This window comes from Onychostoma macrolepis, chromosome 12, assembly GCF_012432095.1.
Source record: "Onychostoma macrolepis isolate SWU-2019 chromosome 12, ASM1243209v1, whole genome shotgun sequence".
In the NCBI taxonomy this organism is placed as follows: Eukaryota; Metazoa; Chordata; class Actinopteri; order Cypriniformes; family Cyprinidae; genus Onychostoma; species Onychostoma macrolepis.
Genome location: NC_081166.1, coordinates 13,046,535 through 13,066,226, shown reverse-complemented (window position 1 = coordinate 13,066,226; position 19,692 = coordinate 13,046,535). Strand labels below are relative to the sequence as shown.

Below are 19,692 nucleotides of genomic sequence, written 5' to 3'. Positions count from 1 at the left end.
TCTTGCCTCTCTTCCTCTGTTTTGTCTACAGGGCATATCTCCCACTGGACAGGGTCGACCCGAGTCCCCCGTTTACACCAACCTCCAGGAGCTAAAGATCTCTCAGTCGTCTCTCCCACCTGTTCCCTTTTCGTCCCCTCTGCATATCCTGGGCGACTGGGAAACGCACAAAGATACGAGTGGAAGAAACTTCTACTACAACCGCATGACTCAGGAGAGGACCTGGAAACCGCCCCGCTCTCGAGACAACGGGGTCACTCGTGGGGACACATCCAACACTGGAGACATGGAGGTAACAAACAACTGGAAAAATGTCCATGTTGGTCAGCTATGTAAATAATATATCTAACTTCCTCTGTAAACATACCATCTTTGCATTGATGTAATAATGCTTATGTCAGTGTGACTGTGTGCCCACATGCTTGTGCATGTGAAAGTTTGAACTAGGCCAGAGTTGAAGTAGGTCTTCAGTCTATATTTAAGCCTTTGAAAAATGCTGTTCAGATATTTAAGCTTCAACAGACGGCTGACCCAGCTTCACTCAGAACAGAGTGGAGCAACTCGCTCTCTGCGGAAATCACTATTATTACAGATCATTTTTTACCAAAAATGTGTTACTGTAAGCGCTGACATGTATGTCTATAGTTACAAGAGTAAAATGTTTGACCTGTTTTCCAAACTCATTTAGTCTTATCTGAAGTTTCAATCTAAGTTTCACTCTTTCCATTGTTCATAGCTGCCATCTAGTGGAAAAATTTGGCCATAATAAAAGGGGGACATGCTGTTTTTTGTTGTTTATCAGTTAAAATATTATTCGTTACAGATGCTCTAACTTAGAACTAAATCAGTATTAAAATGTTTTGTTTTTTTAAATAATAATAATTGTAATATTATATATATATATACATACAGGTGCTGGTCATATAATTAGAATATCATCAAAAAGTTGATCTATTTCACTAATTCCATTCAAAAAGTGAAACTTGTATATTATATTCATTCATTACACACAGACTGATATATTTCAAATGTTTATTTCTTTTAATTTTGATGATTAGAGCTTACAGCTCATGAAAGTCAAAAATCAGTATCTCAAAATATTAGAATATTTACATTTGAGTTTGAATAAATGACCATCCCTACAGTATAAATTCTGGGCATCTCTTGTTCTTTGAAACCACAATAATGGGGAAGACTGCTGACTTGGCAATGATCCAGAAGACGAACATTGACCTCAGAAGCATCTTACCTGGGCTGTGGAGAAAAATAACTGGACTGTTGCTCAGTGGTCCAAAGTCCTCTTTTCAGATGAAAGTAAATTTTACATTTCATTTGGAAATCAAGGTCCCAGAGTCTGAAGGAAGAGTGGAGGCACAGAATCCATGTTGCTTGAAGTCCAGTGTGAAGTTTCCACAGTCAGTGATGATTTGGGCTGCCATGTCATCTGCTGGTGTTGGTCCACTGTGTTTTCTGATGTCCACAGTTAACGCAGCCATCTACCAGGAAATTTTAGAGCACTTCATGCTTCCTTCTGTTGACAAGCTTTATGGAGATGCTGATTTCATTTTCCAGCAGGACTTGGCACCTGCCCACACTGCCAAAGGTACCAAAAGCTGGTTCAATGACCATAGTGTTACTGTGCTTGATTGGCCAGCAAACTCGCCTGACCTGAACCCCATAGAGAATCTATGGGGTATTGTCAAGACGAAGATGAGAGACACCAGACCCAACAATGCAGATGAGCTGAAGGCCACTATCAGAGCAACCTGGGCTCTCATAACACCTGAGCAGTGCCACAGACTGATCGACTCCATGCCACGCCGCATTGCTGCAGTAATTCAGGCAAAAGGAGCCCCAACTAAGTATTGAGTGCTGTACATGCTCATACTTTTCATTTTCATACTTTTCAGTTGGCCAAGATTTCTAAAAATCCTTTCTTTGTATTGGTCTTAAGTAATATTCTAATATTTTGAGATACTGATTTTTGACTTTCATGAGCTGTAAGCTCTAATCATCAAAATTAAAAGAAATAAACATTTGAAATATATCAGTCTGTGTGTAATGAATGAATATAATATACAAGTTTCACTTTTTGAATGGAATTAGTGAAATCAACTTTTTGATGATATTCTAATTATATGACCAGCATGTGTATGTGTGTGTGTGTGTATATATATATATATGTATGTATGTGGATTATTAATATGTAATAGTAATTCAGATGTTATAATATAATATTTAATAATATCAAATATTATTGCAACTTTTATCATTGTTGTACAATTTCAACTAATCATTGTTTATTTAAAAATAAAATAATAATAATAATAAAATGTGTATTCATGTTTATTTTTAAATAATAATATATTGCTTTTACCAATAATAATAATAATAGTGATATTTTAAAATAATATTAAAAACATTATTAAATTAAATTTTAAATATAATACATAAAAATAATACATTTTAATAAACTATTTATTTTTATTATAATTATATTTAAAATTTAATTTAATAATGTTTTTAATATTATTTTAAAATATCACTATTATTATTATTATTATTATTACATTTTGTATAAAACTTATATTTTTAATAGTAATAATAATAATAAAATATATAATAATAATTATAATAAATTTAAATATGATATTTTAAAATAAATACCATTTGCATTCACTTTTTTTTTTTTTTTTTTTTTTTTCTTATCCAAAGCAGTTTACTTTAGTGTTGTTATTGCCATGCCATACTGTTGAAGTTGCAGTTTTTCTCTTATCTTTCAGCCATTTTTTTTCTCATTGTCTTGTCTTACTGTTTTCTTCAGCATTTGTCTTCTGAGGAGAATTGTCCCAGCACACACTCCAGTCAGTCAGACAGTCAGTACGGATCGCCCCCTAGAGGCTGGTCGGAGGAACTGGATGAACATGGCCACACACTCTATGTATCTGAATACACCAATGAGAAGGTGCTGGAAAGAGCTGCTTACATACAGAAATCTCTTTTTGTTTTGTTTTGAATCAGACACAGAGTAACAAATCTTTTTTGTTTGGCAGTGGATTAAGCATGTGGACGAACAAGGGCGGCCGTATTACTACAGTGCTGACGGATCCCGCTCAGAATGGGAGTTACCAAAAGTAAGTTAAAGTTTTTTCCTCAGAAATACCCAGACAGCCTTTCTTCTGTCTTTAGATCATGTGTGATCATTGACTGCTTTAGCTTTAGTGTTAACCAGGGCAGTAGGAGGATTCCTGGGAAAATCTAAAAGTAACTCTGATTCCCTAATCTAGTTAGCTGAGATCAGTGTCTCTAGTGTCCAGTCGCTGCTGGACACTGTTTATCTGACCACACACTTCTCTTTTATTACACATCCTATCACTCTCATTCCATCTAACATACATACACACACACACATGTTGTACTCTGGGGGGCTGAGCGGGTTGGGTGGGCTTACGTTCGAAGGAGGGGATCTGAGCGCACATGGTGCTGTGGACGGTGAGGAGAGAGGTACCTTTGTGTGTCTTTATCACTGCCAATACTTGTTTTGTATAGAAACTAATTAGATTTTTTTTAACCAATCTATTTTCTATCTTAAAACGTTTTCCTGTAGAATTATGTATATAAATTATCTTCTGAATGTTATTTTTGTGGTGACTCTGCTGGTGCCCATTATATTTTGTGTTTCTCGTATCACTAATTGGACTAATCTGTCACTTTCTCCCTCTTTTTCTTCCTGTTTCTTCCCAGTATAATCTCTCTCCTCCAATCTCTGGAGAAGCTCCTAAGAGTCACAGTTTGGAAAGAAAACAGCAGGAGCCCATTGTGCTGACCAAGTGGAGACACAGCACCTATGTTCTGGACATCAGTGACAAGGTATGCGTCGTATTTAAACAAACAAATCTTCTTTAGCACAACTAGAGCACAAAATAATCTTCACAATACATTTTTTTTTGTGCAATATATGAATACATACAATTCCATTAAAATGTTTGGAGTCAGCACATGTTTTTGAAAGTCTCATGTTCACCAAGGCTTGATTTAGTTGATCAAAATATAGTAAAAACAGTAATGTTGCGAATATTATTACAATTTAAAATACGTCTTCTATTTTATCTTTTGTATTTGTTTGTTTTTTTGTGTTTTATGTTATGTTTATGTTATAATTCAAATTGAGTGACCCTAATTGGATTAATACAGTTCACCAAAAATCACACTATTAAAACAAAATCAGGTAAAAACATTTAACCTTTGACAAAAATAAACATTAGAACATGTTTTTAAAAAATGTATATAAAAATGTGAATATTATAAATAGTATTGTAACTATTTAAAATTTTAAATGTTAAAATTTAATTTTTATAATTTTTTTTTTTTTTTAATTTTGGATGCTAGCAATGCCAAAATCATGGGTTTAATTTCCTGCAAAATTATCATGCTTGAACTGATACAAATTTACACCTTCAGATAAAAGTGTCTGCAAAATACAAAAATGTAAATCAAAATACAGGATAGTTGAGAACCTGACATACCAAAATACGACAATTTTTATTTTTATCCTATTATTTATCCTAAGCTAACCGGCATGTAGCCTAAAAGCCAATTAAAAGGCTGCCAAAGTCATTTTTTCCTTCACTCAGATGCCAGTGAAGATTAACACAGACCAAATATATTTCCTCTAGGAGAGCTCAAGGCTTTTAACAGTCCTTAATCTTGTGCATTTTCCATCCGCGTGTGAGTGCATATGGTTTGTATTTTATTTTGTTAGTCATTTATGCTGATTCTGTAAAGATGCTAGATGAAACAAGCCTGACATTATGTTGCTCTTGTGTCGCACAATGGTTTTCATTCCAGCTGCCATTCAAAAGCAGATGGTTCAGCGTGAACCGCCTCCCCAGGGGCTTCGGCCTGTCACTGTACAGAGAAGTTAGTCGCCTCATTATGCTGTAACCAATCAGATGTGATTACAGACTTCTTGATTTCTTCACTTCACTTCACAAATTGAAATTGTTTTTAAGCGAATCAAGGAAACAAATTTGCGTTGATCAAAACCTGCTCAGATGTGTGCTTTATAATTTATACGTGATGTATCTGGTTGTGATGCTTATTTGTATGCTTGATTTATACTAACTCTTCATTAACTCAAATGACAACTGACATCTCTTTTTTTTTTTTTTTTTTATTCTTGTCCATGTTCTTACAAATCATTCATGGCAAGACTTAAGATAACAGTGATTTTGACCATTATCTGGCATGCAAACACTGATAAATCAGCTTTTTTCTCTTAGGAGATTCTTAACTGCCTTTAGAATGGGTCTATCGTCGTTTTGTATTCATCCTCTAACTCCCTCTATTCTGAATGTTTAACACAGCACTTTTTCTCTTTTATGACCTGCAGGAGTCTGTAAATGCCAAACACAACTCTCCTGAATCAGACTCCTGCCCCTCTTCACCCAAACACCCCTCCACTGTTAGTATACACACTAACCCGTGTGATTTTATGCATGCTCTTTTCAATGTATTAACATTTAGTTATCTTCTAAATGCATGTTGTCATCAGAATGTTCAATACAAATTTCCAAATTTAACTACTGCTACTGCAAATAACAATAACACATACTATTATATTAATATACAATATTATTATTTTATTTACTTAATCATTTAATCTTTTTCCTTTTTTGTAATATGTATTTTTCTTTTAATGTTTGCTTACTAAGCAAATTTTTCTCCTCTCTGTAGCCCTCAGAAAAGTGTGGTGTTCTCAATGTAACCAAGATTACTGAACATGGCAAGAAAGTCAGGTAAAAACTGCATCACTGAATATTGCCATTGGGTGAGGTGAAATAGATAAACTAATCACATTTTAATAAAATTGTACAACCCGAATTCCAGAAATGTTGAGACGTTTTTTAAATTTAAATAAAATTAAAACTAAAAGAAATCGCATGAGCCAATATTTTATTCACAATAGAACATAGATAACATAACAAATGTTTAAACTGAGAAATTTTACAATTTTATGCACAGAATGAGCTCATTTCAAATTTGATGCCTGCTATAGGTCTCAAAATAGTTGGGACGGGGGCATGCTTACCATGGTGTAGCATCTCCTCTTCTTTTCAAAACAGTTTGAAGAAGTCTGGGCATCGAGGTTATGAGTTTCTGGAGTTTTGGTGTTGGAATTTGGTCCCATTCTTACCTGATATAGGTTTCCAGCTGCTGAAGAGTTTGTGGTCGCCTTTGACGTATTTTTCGTTTAATGATGCGCCAAATGTTCTCTATAGGTGAAAGATCTGTACTGCAGGCAGGCCAATTCAGCAACCGGACTCTTCTACTACGAAGCCATGCTGTTGTAATAGCTGCAGTATGTGGTTTTGCATTGTCCTGCTGAAATACACAAGGCCTTCCCTGAAATAGACGTCGTCTGGAGGGGAGCATATGTTGCTCTAAAACCTTTATATACACCTTTCAGCATTCATAATGCCTTCCAAAACATGCAAGCTGCCCATACCGTATGCACTTATGCACCCCCATACCATCAGAGATGCTTGCTTTTGAATCGCTTTTGAATCGCTGATGACACGCTGGAAGGTCTCCTTCCTCTTTAGCCCGGAGGACACAGCGTCTGTGATTTCCAAAAAGAATGTCAAATTTGGACTCGTCTGACCATAGAACACTTTTCCACTTTGAAACAGTCCATTTTAAATGCGCCTTGGCCCACAGGACACGATGGCGCTTCTGGACACATATGGCTTCCTTTTTGCATGATAGAGCTTTAGTTGGCATCTACAGATGGCACGGCGGATTGTGTTTACCGACAGTGGTTTCTGGAAGTATTCCTGGGCCCAATTAGTAATGTCAATGACAGAATCATGCCGATGAGTGATGCAGTATCGTCTGAGGGCCCGAAGACCACGGGCATCCAACAAAGGTCTTCGGCCTTGTCCCTTACGCACAGAGATTTCTCCAGTTTCTCTGAATCTTTTGATGTTATGCACTGTAGATGATGAGATTTGCAAAGCCTTTGCAATTTGACGTTGAGGAACGTTGCTTTTAAAGTATTCCACAATCTTTTTACACACTCTTTCACAGATTGGAGAGCCTCTGCCCATCTTTACTTCTGAAAAACTCTGCCTCTCTGTTCTCCCAGCTGAAGCTTTTCAAAATGTCTTGCTTTTTCAGCCCTTTGTTGCCCCCGTGCCAACCTTTGCAGGCATCAAATTTGAAATGCGCTCATTTAGTGGATAAAAGTGTAAAATTTCTCCGTTTAAACATTTACGTTCTCTATGTTCTATTGTAAATAAAATATTGGTTCATGTGATTTGAAAGTCTTTTAGTTTTCATTTTATTCAATTTAAAAAACGTCCCAACATTTCCGGAATTCGGGGTTGTAATATTATTGCAATATTATATTCTTATCAGAAATGTTGTGGCCTTTTTTATACTTCAAAGAATTAATGTATTGTGCTGCAGTGAAAAAAATGTAAGCACTGGTTATTAAAAAAATGTTTTGATTCCCTTTTCTAGTTTGTCATTTGATCTTTAGAATAAGTGACACAGATGCATCCATTGTATTTATTGTCCTGCAGGAAGAATTGGGCCTCCACCTGGACTGTCCTGCAGGGATCCTCTTTACTTTTTGCAAAGGGTCAGGGCAGCGGCACCAGCTGGGTATGTATTCATGCCTGGTTACAATGGTCAGTTCATCTGGGTCAAATGTGGAATTATTCTCTTAACCCTGTTAGTCAGCATTATTTCAATTTACATGCTTTGAATAGGATTCCCCATAGTCCTCAAAAACCTCAAATTTGCCTGCATTTATTCAGGAGTGTATCATGCAAACTGCATCCACATTCAGTGCTCAGTAACAAGTGTAAACAAAAAGAGGCCTACATGCTTTTATCTAAAAACTGTAGCATTCAGATTACTATTAATATTAGCTCTCTTGCCGATTTGTACCTCTCTCCTTCATTTATATCTCCCATGTGTGTTGTGAGTGTGATTTCATGCATCATCACTCTCTTTTCTGTTCTGTTCCTTTCTTTTCTTTCCGATCTCTTCTCTGTCTCTTCAAAGTCGTACTGCCGCAATGGTTCCTTTCCTGAACTCCTCCTTTCATTGCTAAGTAACTGGAAGCGTTCGATTAAGCCCCGGCCTGCAGTGTCCTATACACACTGTAGACACAGCCAGGCTCCCTCTGTATGTGTCAGCCTCTCTGGACAGAATGAATGTGCCCTCGATGCTGATCCAGGAACAGTTTTGCCTAGATTACAGATTTGTAGTTTGATAATAGGCTAAATTTTTAAAAACGAATGGCATTTAATATAAGTTCATTATTTAAATAATTATAAATGAATAATAGGTTGTGTGATGCAGATCTGTTTTGAGATCAGCTGAGCAGGGCAGCTTGTCTCCCATTTTATTTGTGCACGTCCTACATTCTGCCTGTGCGCCACACTTATCGCCCCCTGCTATGTGCTTGAAATTAGTACCTCCAGCAAGAGAGAGTGAATTTAAAACTTTTCCAATGTCAAATAACCAGACTTAGTAAATGAAAATGGATGCACTAAGAACCTTAAGATTGTTGGCATGCATTTCTGCATATTCAGACTAATTTATTTTATGCTATTTGAATGTGTAAGCATTTGTATACAAAATGGAGCTTAGCACTGCGCAAAGCAAAATGTGGGAATGCTCTTTGTGAACCTAGGCCGTAAATGATAAAATAGTCAAGTGTGTGCATTGTGCATTTAATATTCGAGTCTAACCTATTATTGTACTTTTGGCACCCAGAACTAATTGACACTTAAAATGCAGTGTAACCCGCTTTTGACCCAGGAACATCACTATAGCTTGTGTTTAACAGCACTGGACTAAAGAGAATCCTAAATAACTCTTGATGATTTGCTTAAAAAGTGACAGGATTTAAAACAAGTTCATTCACCTTGTTTTTCAAGTTTGGAGGCAACCAGTCCAAACCCGAATTTACAGTGGACCTGCGAGGTGGTTCGGTTGAGTGGGCATCCAAAGAAAAATCCAGCAAGAAACATGTCATTGAGGTGAGAGTCAGCTGACTGAATTTCTTAAAATATTCATTGTTAGAAACACTTAAAGGGATAGTTCACCCAAAAATAAAAAAATTCTATCATCATTTACTCACACTCAAATATGAGTTTCTTTCTTTTGCTGAACACAAAAGAAGGTATTTTGAAGAATGTTGGTAACCAAAACATTGATGGTAGCCATTGACTTCTACAGTATTTTATCCATACTATGGACGTCAATGGCTACTGTCAAATGTTTGGTTACCAACCTTCTTCAAAATATCTTTTGTGCTCAACAGAACAACGAAAGTCATACAGGTTTGGAACACCTTGAGGGTTAGTAAATGATGACAGAATTGTCATTTTTGGGTGAAGTGGCCCTTTGTTTTAACATTTATGCATACAGAGCAATTTCCTGGTAAATATTTTGACACAATGTGAATCACAGTGTCTAGAACTCTCTTAACTGTAGCAAAATTACTATATTACACAGCCATTATTGGTTTCTTAGTTTGATAAAACATGCTTTTAATTTAATGGCAACAGTATTACAATAAAAGACAACTGTGTTTAGCAAATAGTTAATTTATTAGTTATTTAATCATTTTTATTAGTAGTTATTTAGTGTTTATTAATTATTAGAAATGAAAATCTAAATAAATTACACAAAGTTCTATAATACAATTAATTACAATAATTGCAGTATTTCTACGATTTCCAAAGAACATAGCAACTATACATTCACAGTATAAGTTTTCCATGTTATTAACTACAAATATTCTTACTGTAACTGAATATTCTTAACTCCCACTGACCTGATCTGAATTTTGACCCCGGCAGCTGAAGACACGAGTGGGCACAGAGCTGCTGATCCAGTCTGAGATTGACAGTGTTATCAGTGACTGGTTCAGAGCACTTTCTGAGACCATCAACACACATGTGAGTGAAATACATCACACAGTACAAAATTATGACGTAAACAGCATACGCAGATGTTCAAAGGTACATTGATGTAAATGCGTGTTTTGTAGGCTTGGGAGTCTGATGAGGCCATTGAAGAGGACATGCCTGAGTCTCCAGGAAGTGAGAAACACGACAAAGAGAAAGACCCACGAGACTCAAAGAAAAACAGAGGTACAGAAGATTTGTAAAATAAATCATAACTATATAAGGTTTGTTGAGTCGTGACACACACATTTGTTTGTACAGTAGTAAAGAACTCCAGTTTGGATTCGTCTGAGCAGAAGAAGACCAGAGTCAAACTGAAGAAGTTCCTCACACGGAGACCAACATTACAGGCTGTCCGGGACAAGGGCTACATAAAAGGTAAAATACAATGATATAAGCACATTCAGCTTAATTCGATTTTTGGGCTTTTGTGAATGATCTACATACAGAGGAAAGAGAAGACACCTCTGGTAACCCTTCTGTCTGTTCTCAGATCAGGTGTTTGGCTGCAGTTTGACTGCCCTGTGTCAGAGAGAAGCCACTTCCTTGCCTAATTTTGTCAAGATGTGCATTGAGCATGTGGAGAATACAGGTATTTATCTGTTTGTTTCATCAGTTGGATTACTAATACATTTTTGAGTTGTCATTCTAGAACTACATCCACTTCCTGTCTCATTTCTCTGTATCTGTTTCTCAGGCTTGAATGTTGATGGCTTGTATAGAGTCAGTGGAAACCTGGCTGTCATACAGAAACTGCGATTTGCGGTCAATCACGGTAGGGAAGAACCGTTTTGTTCTGATTGTAGTTTTTTAAAACGACACAACCTCACAAACAGTTCTCACGCACCAGTCTTGTTATCGTTAAAATAAATCTGAAATAAAATTAAAAATGAGATGAAACAACTTAAACTTTAAAAGCTTTAAAGTGCTAAAATGACTAAAAACAAAAACTGAAATAAAATACTTTTAAACTATATAGAAGTGTGTGTGTGTGTGTGTGTGTGTGTGTGTGTGTGTGTGTGTGTATATGTGTGTGTGTGTATGTATGTATATGTATATGTATATGTATATATATATATATGTGTGTGTGTGTGTGTGTGTATATATATGTGTATATATATGTATATGTATATATATATGTGTGTGTGTGTGTGTGTGTGTATATATATATATATATATATATATATATATATATATATATATATATATATATATATATATAAATATATATATATATATATATATATAAATGACTTAAACATATCCTAAAATGAAAATATAAAACAAAAGCTAATTCAAAATATTAATACATTTTATGATATGGTACTGTAAATGAAATAACACTGTCACGCACATCTCCGACCCTGAAAGGTAACAACAAAGTTCAAACAATCAGATTGGTTATAGTAAATGAATGTATATCAGTCTGATATTGTGCTTTGGTTTGAATCGTTAGGAAGGATGTGTTTATATGTCTGCAGATGAAAAGGTGAATCTGGAAGACATTAAATGGGAGGATATCCACGTGACTACAGGTGCTCTGAAGATGTTTTTCCGGGAGCTTCCAGAGCCTCTGTTCACTTACGCATCCTTTAATGACTTTGTCGAAGCCATCAGTGAGTTTTTTATTTCTCTGATTGTTTGATTGTTACACAAACAAATGTAACTGTCCTATTTCCCTGTTTTAAATGCTGTTTTACACATTTTTAAACTAAGAAATGTTACGATGTAAAATAAAGATGAAATATGAAAGTTTCCTCACCATTTCTTGGTCACTAATCAAAAATGAGTTTGTGATGCTTATTATGCGAACTCCTTTGTACAAACAATCAGATGTTCTGCTGTTTTAAAGTTTGTGGTCAGAAAGGTTTTTTTTAGATTTTTTAAAGTAAACTATAATATTCTGAAATATTATTACAATTTAAAAGCACTGTTTTTTATTTTAATATGTGTTATTCCTGTGATGGCAAAACTACATTTTCTGCAGCCATTACTACAAATCATCCTAATATGCTAATTTGGTGATCAAGAAACGTTTTATTAATGTTGTGCTACTTAATATTGACATTTTTTCAAGATTTTGATTAAGAGTTCAAAAGAACAGCGTTTATTGCAGAAATGTATTATTAATGTATTATTTGATCGCTGGATAAAAGTGTTTATGAATTTTAAAAAAAATCATCTTATTGACCCCAGACTTTTGCAGTGTACAAAATGCTCTTTGAATACACTTTTTAATAAGGGGATGTCCATAGAATGGACATTGATTTAATTATTACACACCCAGAATACTAATAAAGCATCAACCACAAGAGGGAGCAGTTTGACTTGGGAATAGTTTTTCTTGCCGTTCTCAGACTTGGATCATCAGTAGCATCTTAACCGTACCCTAATCCTGCTTTTTTCATTTTGCTTGCTTTTCAGAACACTCCGATTACAAGCAGCGAGTCCAATCCATAAAAGACTTGATCAAACAGTTGCCAAAACCCAATCAGGAAACAATGAAAGTGTTATTCAAACACCTGAAAAGGTAAGGAATTGCTCCTGTCCTTGTTTTAAATAGAACATTATTATATTATTCACAGAGGCCTTTACTGCAAGGATGGATTTGTCATTTTGAGTTAATAAGCCTTCCTTTCCAAACCATCATCATTCATTATTGATTTAGGGCCATGCTGGTGTGTGTGATTGTTAGAGGTGAGGAAGGTGTGGTCAGTGCTCTGCACAGCAAGCCTCTATCGAGTTATCTCACTGTATCCATTACTGGGACAGACCTGGAGACTAGCCAACTACATCATTATGAGAGAGAGGGACAGGAAGAGTCTGGAGGGAGGGTGTGTACACCACATCCTACTGATGCATTGCCATTGGCACTGGGTGTGAGGCACGAGCCACAGAGAGAGAAAGAGAGTCTTGAGAAGACAGTGACGGAGAGAGAACATGAAGGGCTGTATGGAGGAAAGTGTGAGTGTGAGGTGCCATAGTTAATCCAGGCGTGGCGGCCTGTGATTGTGATGCAGTAGGAATGTACCGTAATTCAATTAGTTAACAGCCTGTGTAAACAGTTCTTGACTGTGACATCAACCTTGGGAGCTTCACAGGAAACGGCAGATGTGGACAAACGCAACTGTTATGTTGCTGATGCTCCAGGCTCTTTTAGTAGATGTTGTTCAGTGTTGACTATCAGTTTCTGGCAGACCCAAACTGATTGACATTTAAAAGGACCACTTAAATTGCTCTGACACTAAAATGTTGGCCAATATTACATTTATATGCTATTTATTTTATTTTCTTACTTTATAAAAAGTAAAGTCAGTTATTTTAAAGTGAATTTAGGCGTCACAACATTATAATGTGCATTATGGAAAATGGATAAGCATTTTGAGATTTGCTAAAGATTACATTTAACAGTTTTATTAAATTATTCATGTTTTTTTAAGAGTAACTTTAAGTGAGTTTTAGATGATGGCAAATATAATGTAAATTTTAAAATGGAGGATATGAGGATGCACGATTAAATATCCAATACTGGCTGGTATATCTGTCAATCGGTTGTTTTTTATGTCTACAAAAAATAACTGGAAAAAATAAACCTCATGTACGTAATTGCATTACTGTTCAAAAGTCTTTTAAAGTGTGGAGGGTTTTTTTTTTTTTTTGCAAAAGGATGCTTTTGTTTGATCAGAAATACAGTAAAAACAGTAATATTGTGAAATATTATTACAAATTAAAATAACTGTTTTCTATATATAATTTAATATTATTACTCCAGTCATCAGTGTCATTTTTTAAAATTTGATGAATAGAAAGTTTAAAATAAAAATAGTGAAATAGAAATCTGAATTATAAATGTATTTACTGTCACTATTTATCGATCTAATGTGTCCTTCCTGAATAAGAGCATTAATTTCTTTCAAAATAAAATTTTTAACATTAGTGTACTGTATATAAGCTTCGTCTTTTACTAGGGTATTTTTAGGCATGAGGCTGTTTTGATTCAAGAGGCAATGACTGGTAAAACGACTACTGTGTGAAAAAGTACCTACTAAAACTGCTACTTTTTTCTTTATTAATCAACTTTTTATAACCATAAATTGTTAACTGTACCTCTGTTATCACATCCATTCCAACCTTTAAAATAATCATGAGCTATAAAGCTGCTTCCTCAGTGGCAGGTGAGAGTCGCATGAATCTTTAATCACTCTGGCCTTTCTTTAGGGAGTTGTCTTGTTCATTCTAGTGAGGTCTGATAATTTCTACAGTATTTCACCTTAACTCTGCTCTCAGCCTCATGAAGGACAGTGGTCAAAGTGTCCATTGCTTCCTCTCTTAGAGATTTGCTATATTCTTTTGTAAATCTGAAATGACACTATATTTTGACATGTTTGTGCATGCAATATCATTTTAAGACACATTCAAATGTGTTTTTAGGGACATCACCTTCGGCATTCTTACTTCTGGTTTCTTTAAATCAACTCCAAGTTAAAATGAAGTGAGAAATAAACAAAGAAAACTCTATTTTCACTCTACATATAGAGTGAATTATTTCCCCCATGTTGTTGTACGAGACTGTTCCTTACTGTGTAATTCGAGACCGGTATTGAGTCTCAATCGTAATTGCTATATCAAACACGCACAATGACATTTGCCTTTGCTTCCATTTGCATTTAAATGGCTCTTGGGCCACTGTAACTCAAAATGGAGGACCGAGGCATAGCGTTCCAGAAAAATTATGGTCTGACATTTTGCTGTTGCAGGGAAAAGGCATCTGTATTTGTGTAATTTAAGCACAATACCCAAACATTTTTCCAGCGTTGGGAAGATTTGGCATTTTAATGTGGAGTAGATTGGTTTGCATGTGGTTAAGAAAAGAAATGAATTTACCTGCCAACAAAATTTCTTTGTCAGACAAACGGAAGTTCTTTATTCGCAGAAAATGATGTTGATGATGGTTATATTTTGAACCAATTAACAGACAAGACACTTATTCTCTCTTTCTTTTTCAGAGTGATAGATCATGGCGAGGTGAACAGGATGACTACCCAGAGCGTGGCTATCGTGTTCGGCCCAACCCTGCTGCGGCCGGAGATCGAGACGGGCAATATGGCGGTTCATATGGTCTATCAGAACCAGATCGTAGAACTCATCCTTCTAGAGTATGACAATATTTTTGGCAGGTAGAACATCTCTAAGTGAGAATCAATCCAGAGAACAAAATGCCAGAAGTTTTACATCTCATATCCATCGCACAAAAACGCACCACTGCTGTGGACCAAGCTTAATAGAGTATATAAACAAACAAACGTGAGTGGATTTACTGTGACATATGACTGGATATAAGCAAAGAAAATGAATACAGGAAGGTTCTTTATGCACTTAATATTTTTTGAAGTTTTGAGGATATACACATTTTTTTCCCATTTGGATTGTCATTCCTTGGCTTAGAATAAGCTGGATGGACTTTTGGACAATTATGGATGGTCATTAGTCTCCATTATGCACTTTTTTTTTTTTTTTTTTTTTTTTTGGAGAAATGGGAATATTTTCCATAAGTTGGACACTGGAATGGACTTTATCTTAGCCAGTATTGACGACTAGAATGAAAACTGACTGAGCGGACACTTTCGAGTCTCACCAGATTGAGTTCTTTGCAGTGAAATGTTTAAAAGAAATACTGATTTTGGGTTTGATTTATTCAGACACATAACTGACTTATATCTGGGCTCTCGCGGGCTCAGAGTTTTTGTTTTCTTCATTTTTTTCCTGTGGAATAAGCTGAAAGTGCACTGTATTAGGAGACAGTATTATTTGACAATGACTACTGACCTATGGAAAATGGGGTCGATTTAATTGGACAATGATTAATAATCAGTATTAGGACAGAACTCCTGTTTCAAATTGGAAAGACTCTTGTTTTTTTCCATATCCAGCCATGTTTGCTCTCCATCAACACCTCCCTAAAGTTTACTGGAAAAGTCGTGCGCCTTTTGCTTTAGGACTTCATGCTACTGGATAACAGACATGCTCATCATACAGTTGTATCATCTAATAGAGAAACTAAAGACCCTCCCTTCAATGAAATATCGGGACTTTCACGTGTTTGAGGTCAAAACTGTGTTGTTTCCTTGGAATAAATGGACTGTGTTGTGCTGAATTGTGTAACAGTATGCAGAGAACCAGATGTGAACCCAGTGTGTTGTGTTTAAAAGCAAGAGCTCTCAAAAACAATCAGAGGTCTCGTCTCTCGCCCTTGTATCTCTCTAGGCTTACTGGAAAAAGAAAGGTGAGCTGCTTAGATCGGCATTTAGACCTTACACGGTTTCAGATCAATACAGAATATTCATCTCCTGTTTCCTGCTCTGCCCCTGGATGGAAAGGAGCTTGATAACAAATTGGCAGGATGGTACTGGAAGTAGTACTGCAGTTAGTGTTAACTGAAGGTACGCATGGTGAACGCCTTCTCTGTCTCGGTTTTTAACAAAAAGATTACTTCAACAAGAACTTGAACCTGTTGTACAAAAACAAAATACCAATAATGAAGTGTGATGGCTTGAAGTTGTGTGTCAGTAACAAGTGAAAAGATCTAATTTTGTTCATGTTCGGATGAAAGAAATGAGTATTAGATGGGACGGGGGAGGGGTGATGTCATCACGCATTGTGAACTGCACATTTTGAATGTAATTTTCAGACTAACTGCTGTTTCTGAAATTGACGTCTAATCCTAATTAAAAAGACAAAAACTCATGGATAATATTAAAGTGATAATGCTTGAGTTATTGTCTAGTGTTTATTTTAATTGTTCATGTGTCACTGCTTATTTCGATATTACAGGAAGTGGTAATATGGAATGACGCAAGGAACTATCAACCGTTTCCTTCTTTTTATTACAATGATTTAAAAAATAAATAAATGAATAAATCACGTTTATTTTAGCAGAGCATTCTGTATTTTTAAACATCTATTCAGGAGCTTCATTAAAACACTGTAGTAGTTAGTTTAGTTCAAAACACTGTTTACCAAAATATTAATTTCCTTACAGCTTAAATTTATGGTGTTAGGTTAGCTTTATATAACTGACTGTGTTTTTCTAGACAGGAATCTATGAAAAAGTGACATGGAAAATGACAGACTAGTGACTGGGTGGAGATCAAATCAAACACCTGCTTGAAACCATGAGCTGTACAAGCTAAAAAGAGCAAGACTTTCCAAATGAGAAAACAATTAGCTCATATCCATAATTCATAGCTCTGACCACACTCTGCTGCAGCCGGGGCCCCAGAGGTGTCTGAATTGCACACCATATGCTGCTGCGTGTCTGTGGGGCAGAGGTGCCAGGAAAGCCCCTGGTCTTGTGTGTCCGTGGAGGCCGAAGTGTGGTGAGGAAATTTGAGCAAGCCATTATGACCCATAAAACATTCATGAATTTGACTCTTCTTTTTTTTTTTTTCCTCTATATGTCTATCATTTTCTGTGTTCAGTATGAGTGACAGACTCTGACCTAGAACATGTTTGTGTGCCTAAAACGCACATGACTGAAGACTTTCATAAACGATAATTGCATTTGCTTCTTCAGGGATCCATTTTCATATCTGCGTTTTGGAGCCCCAACTAAACTGAGTAATCGTGTTCATTAAAAACAAACATTTCACGCATTTGCTGCTCTGTGCAACCACTCCGATACGAATAAAAAAAAGTGCTGCAAGTTAAACTGTGCTGAATGAGTCTATCAGATCAAGAGGAAAAGAAGAAATAAGCCAAATCCTGCATCTTTGACAGCAACACAACTTGAAATAATTAGCATGTATGGGGAGGGCAGATTAAATAATTTTATTTGACATTTATAGGACTACATATAAATGTAAACTGTTGGGCTGTAAATCTGTATGCATGCAGCCTGAATGACATTTATAGGAATGTCCTAGCAGCTGATAAGCATCTGTCTGCTGTTACTTGAAGCTTTAAATGTAGTAGAATGTGATATTATCAGGGTTCAAGATACCTTTTGTACAAAATAATTGAGCATTAATGCAAATATTGTAAACCACACCGGATACAGGGCAAACATAATGTTGAAATCCATTTCCTCTTCCTAATTGGCTTTTATAAGGCAATTGTGTAAATATTGATGGTATTTTCATGTAAAGTTGTGCTTATTCCTCACTTGAGACACTCCTGAGGCTCCTGTGCTTAAACGCTCCATTTACCGAGTCTTTGCAAATACCATCTCAAGTATCCTTTAAAATAAACCCCAAATGCACATGGGCATTGGCTAAAGTAATCATAGGAGTACTTCAAATGTTATCTGCCCATGCTTTGGTATTAATGAAGTTCGCATGGTTGGACTTGATGGTTTTGCATTGGGAAATTCAATGCATTTTAAATAGACGCCTGCTTGCGGGATTTACATAAGGTAATTGCACAAAGCTGGAAATACTGTCTGCAATAGGGCCGTTCCCTCTTCTCGTGCACTAATACAATCAACCCCATTAAGTAGGCCGTAAATATGGAGCTGCTGTATCATACGAGCCTGACAGATAATGGACCCCTCTGCTTGTCCATTTACTCATCCTGGGTGAAGCCTGATTGGTTTATCCGTACTCCATCATCTGACCCAGCATTAAGAGCTTGTAAATTTTGCAGCAGAGAACACCTGAAGAACCCTGCCTGGAGTTTTATAGAGTATGTGTGCCAATATGCAAATATGGGTCATTATACAAAATTGGCGCCTCTTCCAGAGTGCCAGACAAGAAGTTCCTTTTTTGCAAGATTTTAAAAATTCCATCCGACACATAATATTTAAGTGTTCATAGATGCACTGTGCCATCCATGATAAATGACTGCTTTGGAAAATGATGCCTTAAAAGTAACAAAACTATTAAATTTGACATTAAATGAAAACAACACAGTGCTGCTTAGAAAATTTAACACCGATATTTCTGCAAATATCAATTATCAACTGTTTACTAAACAAAATCATAAAAAGAGATTTTAGTTTATCACTTTAACATTGGAAAGAGCATAAAGGGGTTAATGCACAACTATTAAAAAGTCTTTTAATAAATGTCAAATAAAATAAAAAAAACAACAAAATGCTACAAAATTAGTACTAATATGTACTTTTAAGGCACTAATATATACTCTTTATTTGTAAATAAGGTACAAAGGTGTACCTTTTCAATGGTACTGACCCAGTTACATCTTTGTACTTTATTTACCCCTAAATGGTACATATTAGTATTTCAAAAGCACATATTATTTTTAAAGTACAAATTAGTGCCTAAAGTGTACATATTTGTACCTTTTGAAAGGGTACTGCCCCAGTTACAGTTTTGTACCAGTTTTTGAGAGGAAATACATAGGCCTATATGAAGGATACAAATGACTCACATTTCTATATTCACAACATTTTTAATAGGACAGAGATGTCTTAAAAGAAGACAAGTGTAGACAGGAGTTGAATTCGAAAGTTTAATGAGAAGCAAAGAGCACTACAGCTTTAAAATTTCACATACATCAGCTCAAACACACCCTGAGTAAAGACAGTGAAACCCTTTAAAGCCAGGCATCTTGTGAATAAGACTGACAGTAATTTAAAAGCAATGCCCCTCTTCACTAGTCTCTAGTGATTCGGTCTCTCTCTACCCGTTAATTAGTTTGTCTCCAACTGCTGATTTAGCCTCGGTGTCCTTGCAGGAAGCCGTGT

The 19,692-nt window shown here is 35.8% G+C and overlaps 1 protein-coding gene across 8 annotated transcripts in view; it reads left to right on the top strand.

Annotated features, from left to right (window-relative positions):
- Window positions 1-16,761, top strand: part of arhgap12b (Rho GTPase activating protein 12b) — a 52,537-nt gene extending 35,776 nt beyond the window's left edge. For 3 of the 8 annotated variants that reach the window (XM_058792632.1, XM_058792634.1, XM_058792635.1), the window contains exons 3-19: window positions 32-292; window positions 2,825-2,965; window positions 3,054-3,134; window positions 3,745-3,870; window positions 5,393-5,464; window positions 5,737-5,798; window positions 7,587-7,668; window positions 8,074-8,196; window positions 8,955-9,056; window positions 9,882-9,980; window positions 10,073-10,175; window positions 10,251-10,367; window positions 10,483-10,581; window positions 10,687-10,764; window positions 11,471-11,605; window positions 12,414-12,519; window positions 14,996-16,761. In XM_058792632.1, coding sequence (XP_058648615.1) covers window positions 32-292; window positions 2,825-2,965; window positions 3,054-3,134; window positions 3,745-3,870; window positions 5,393-5,464; window positions 5,737-5,798; window positions 7,587-7,668; window positions 8,074-8,196; window positions 8,955-9,056; window positions 9,882-9,980; window positions 10,073-10,175; window positions 10,251-10,367; window positions 10,483-10,581; window positions 10,687-10,764; window positions 11,471-11,605; window positions 12,414-12,519; window positions 14,996-15,170 — 1,962 coding nt within the window. In that variant the 3' untranslated portion in view covers window positions 15,171-16,761. Of the gene's footprint in view, window positions 1-31; window positions 293-2,824; window positions 2,966-3,053; window positions 3,135-3,744; window positions 3,871-4,848; window positions 4,921-5,392; window positions 5,465-5,736; window positions 5,799-7,586; window positions 7,669-8,073; window positions 8,197-8,954; window positions 9,057-9,881; window positions 9,981-10,072; window positions 10,176-10,250; window positions 10,368-10,482; window positions 10,582-10,686; window positions 10,765-11,470; window positions 11,606-12,413; window positions 12,520-14,995 lie in introns of all 8 variants that reach the window. The other 5 variants (XM_058792633.1, XM_058792636.1, XM_058792637.1 and 2 more) reach the window with 5 other exon arrangements.
- Window positions 16,762-19,692: the final 2,931 nt, after the last annotated feature.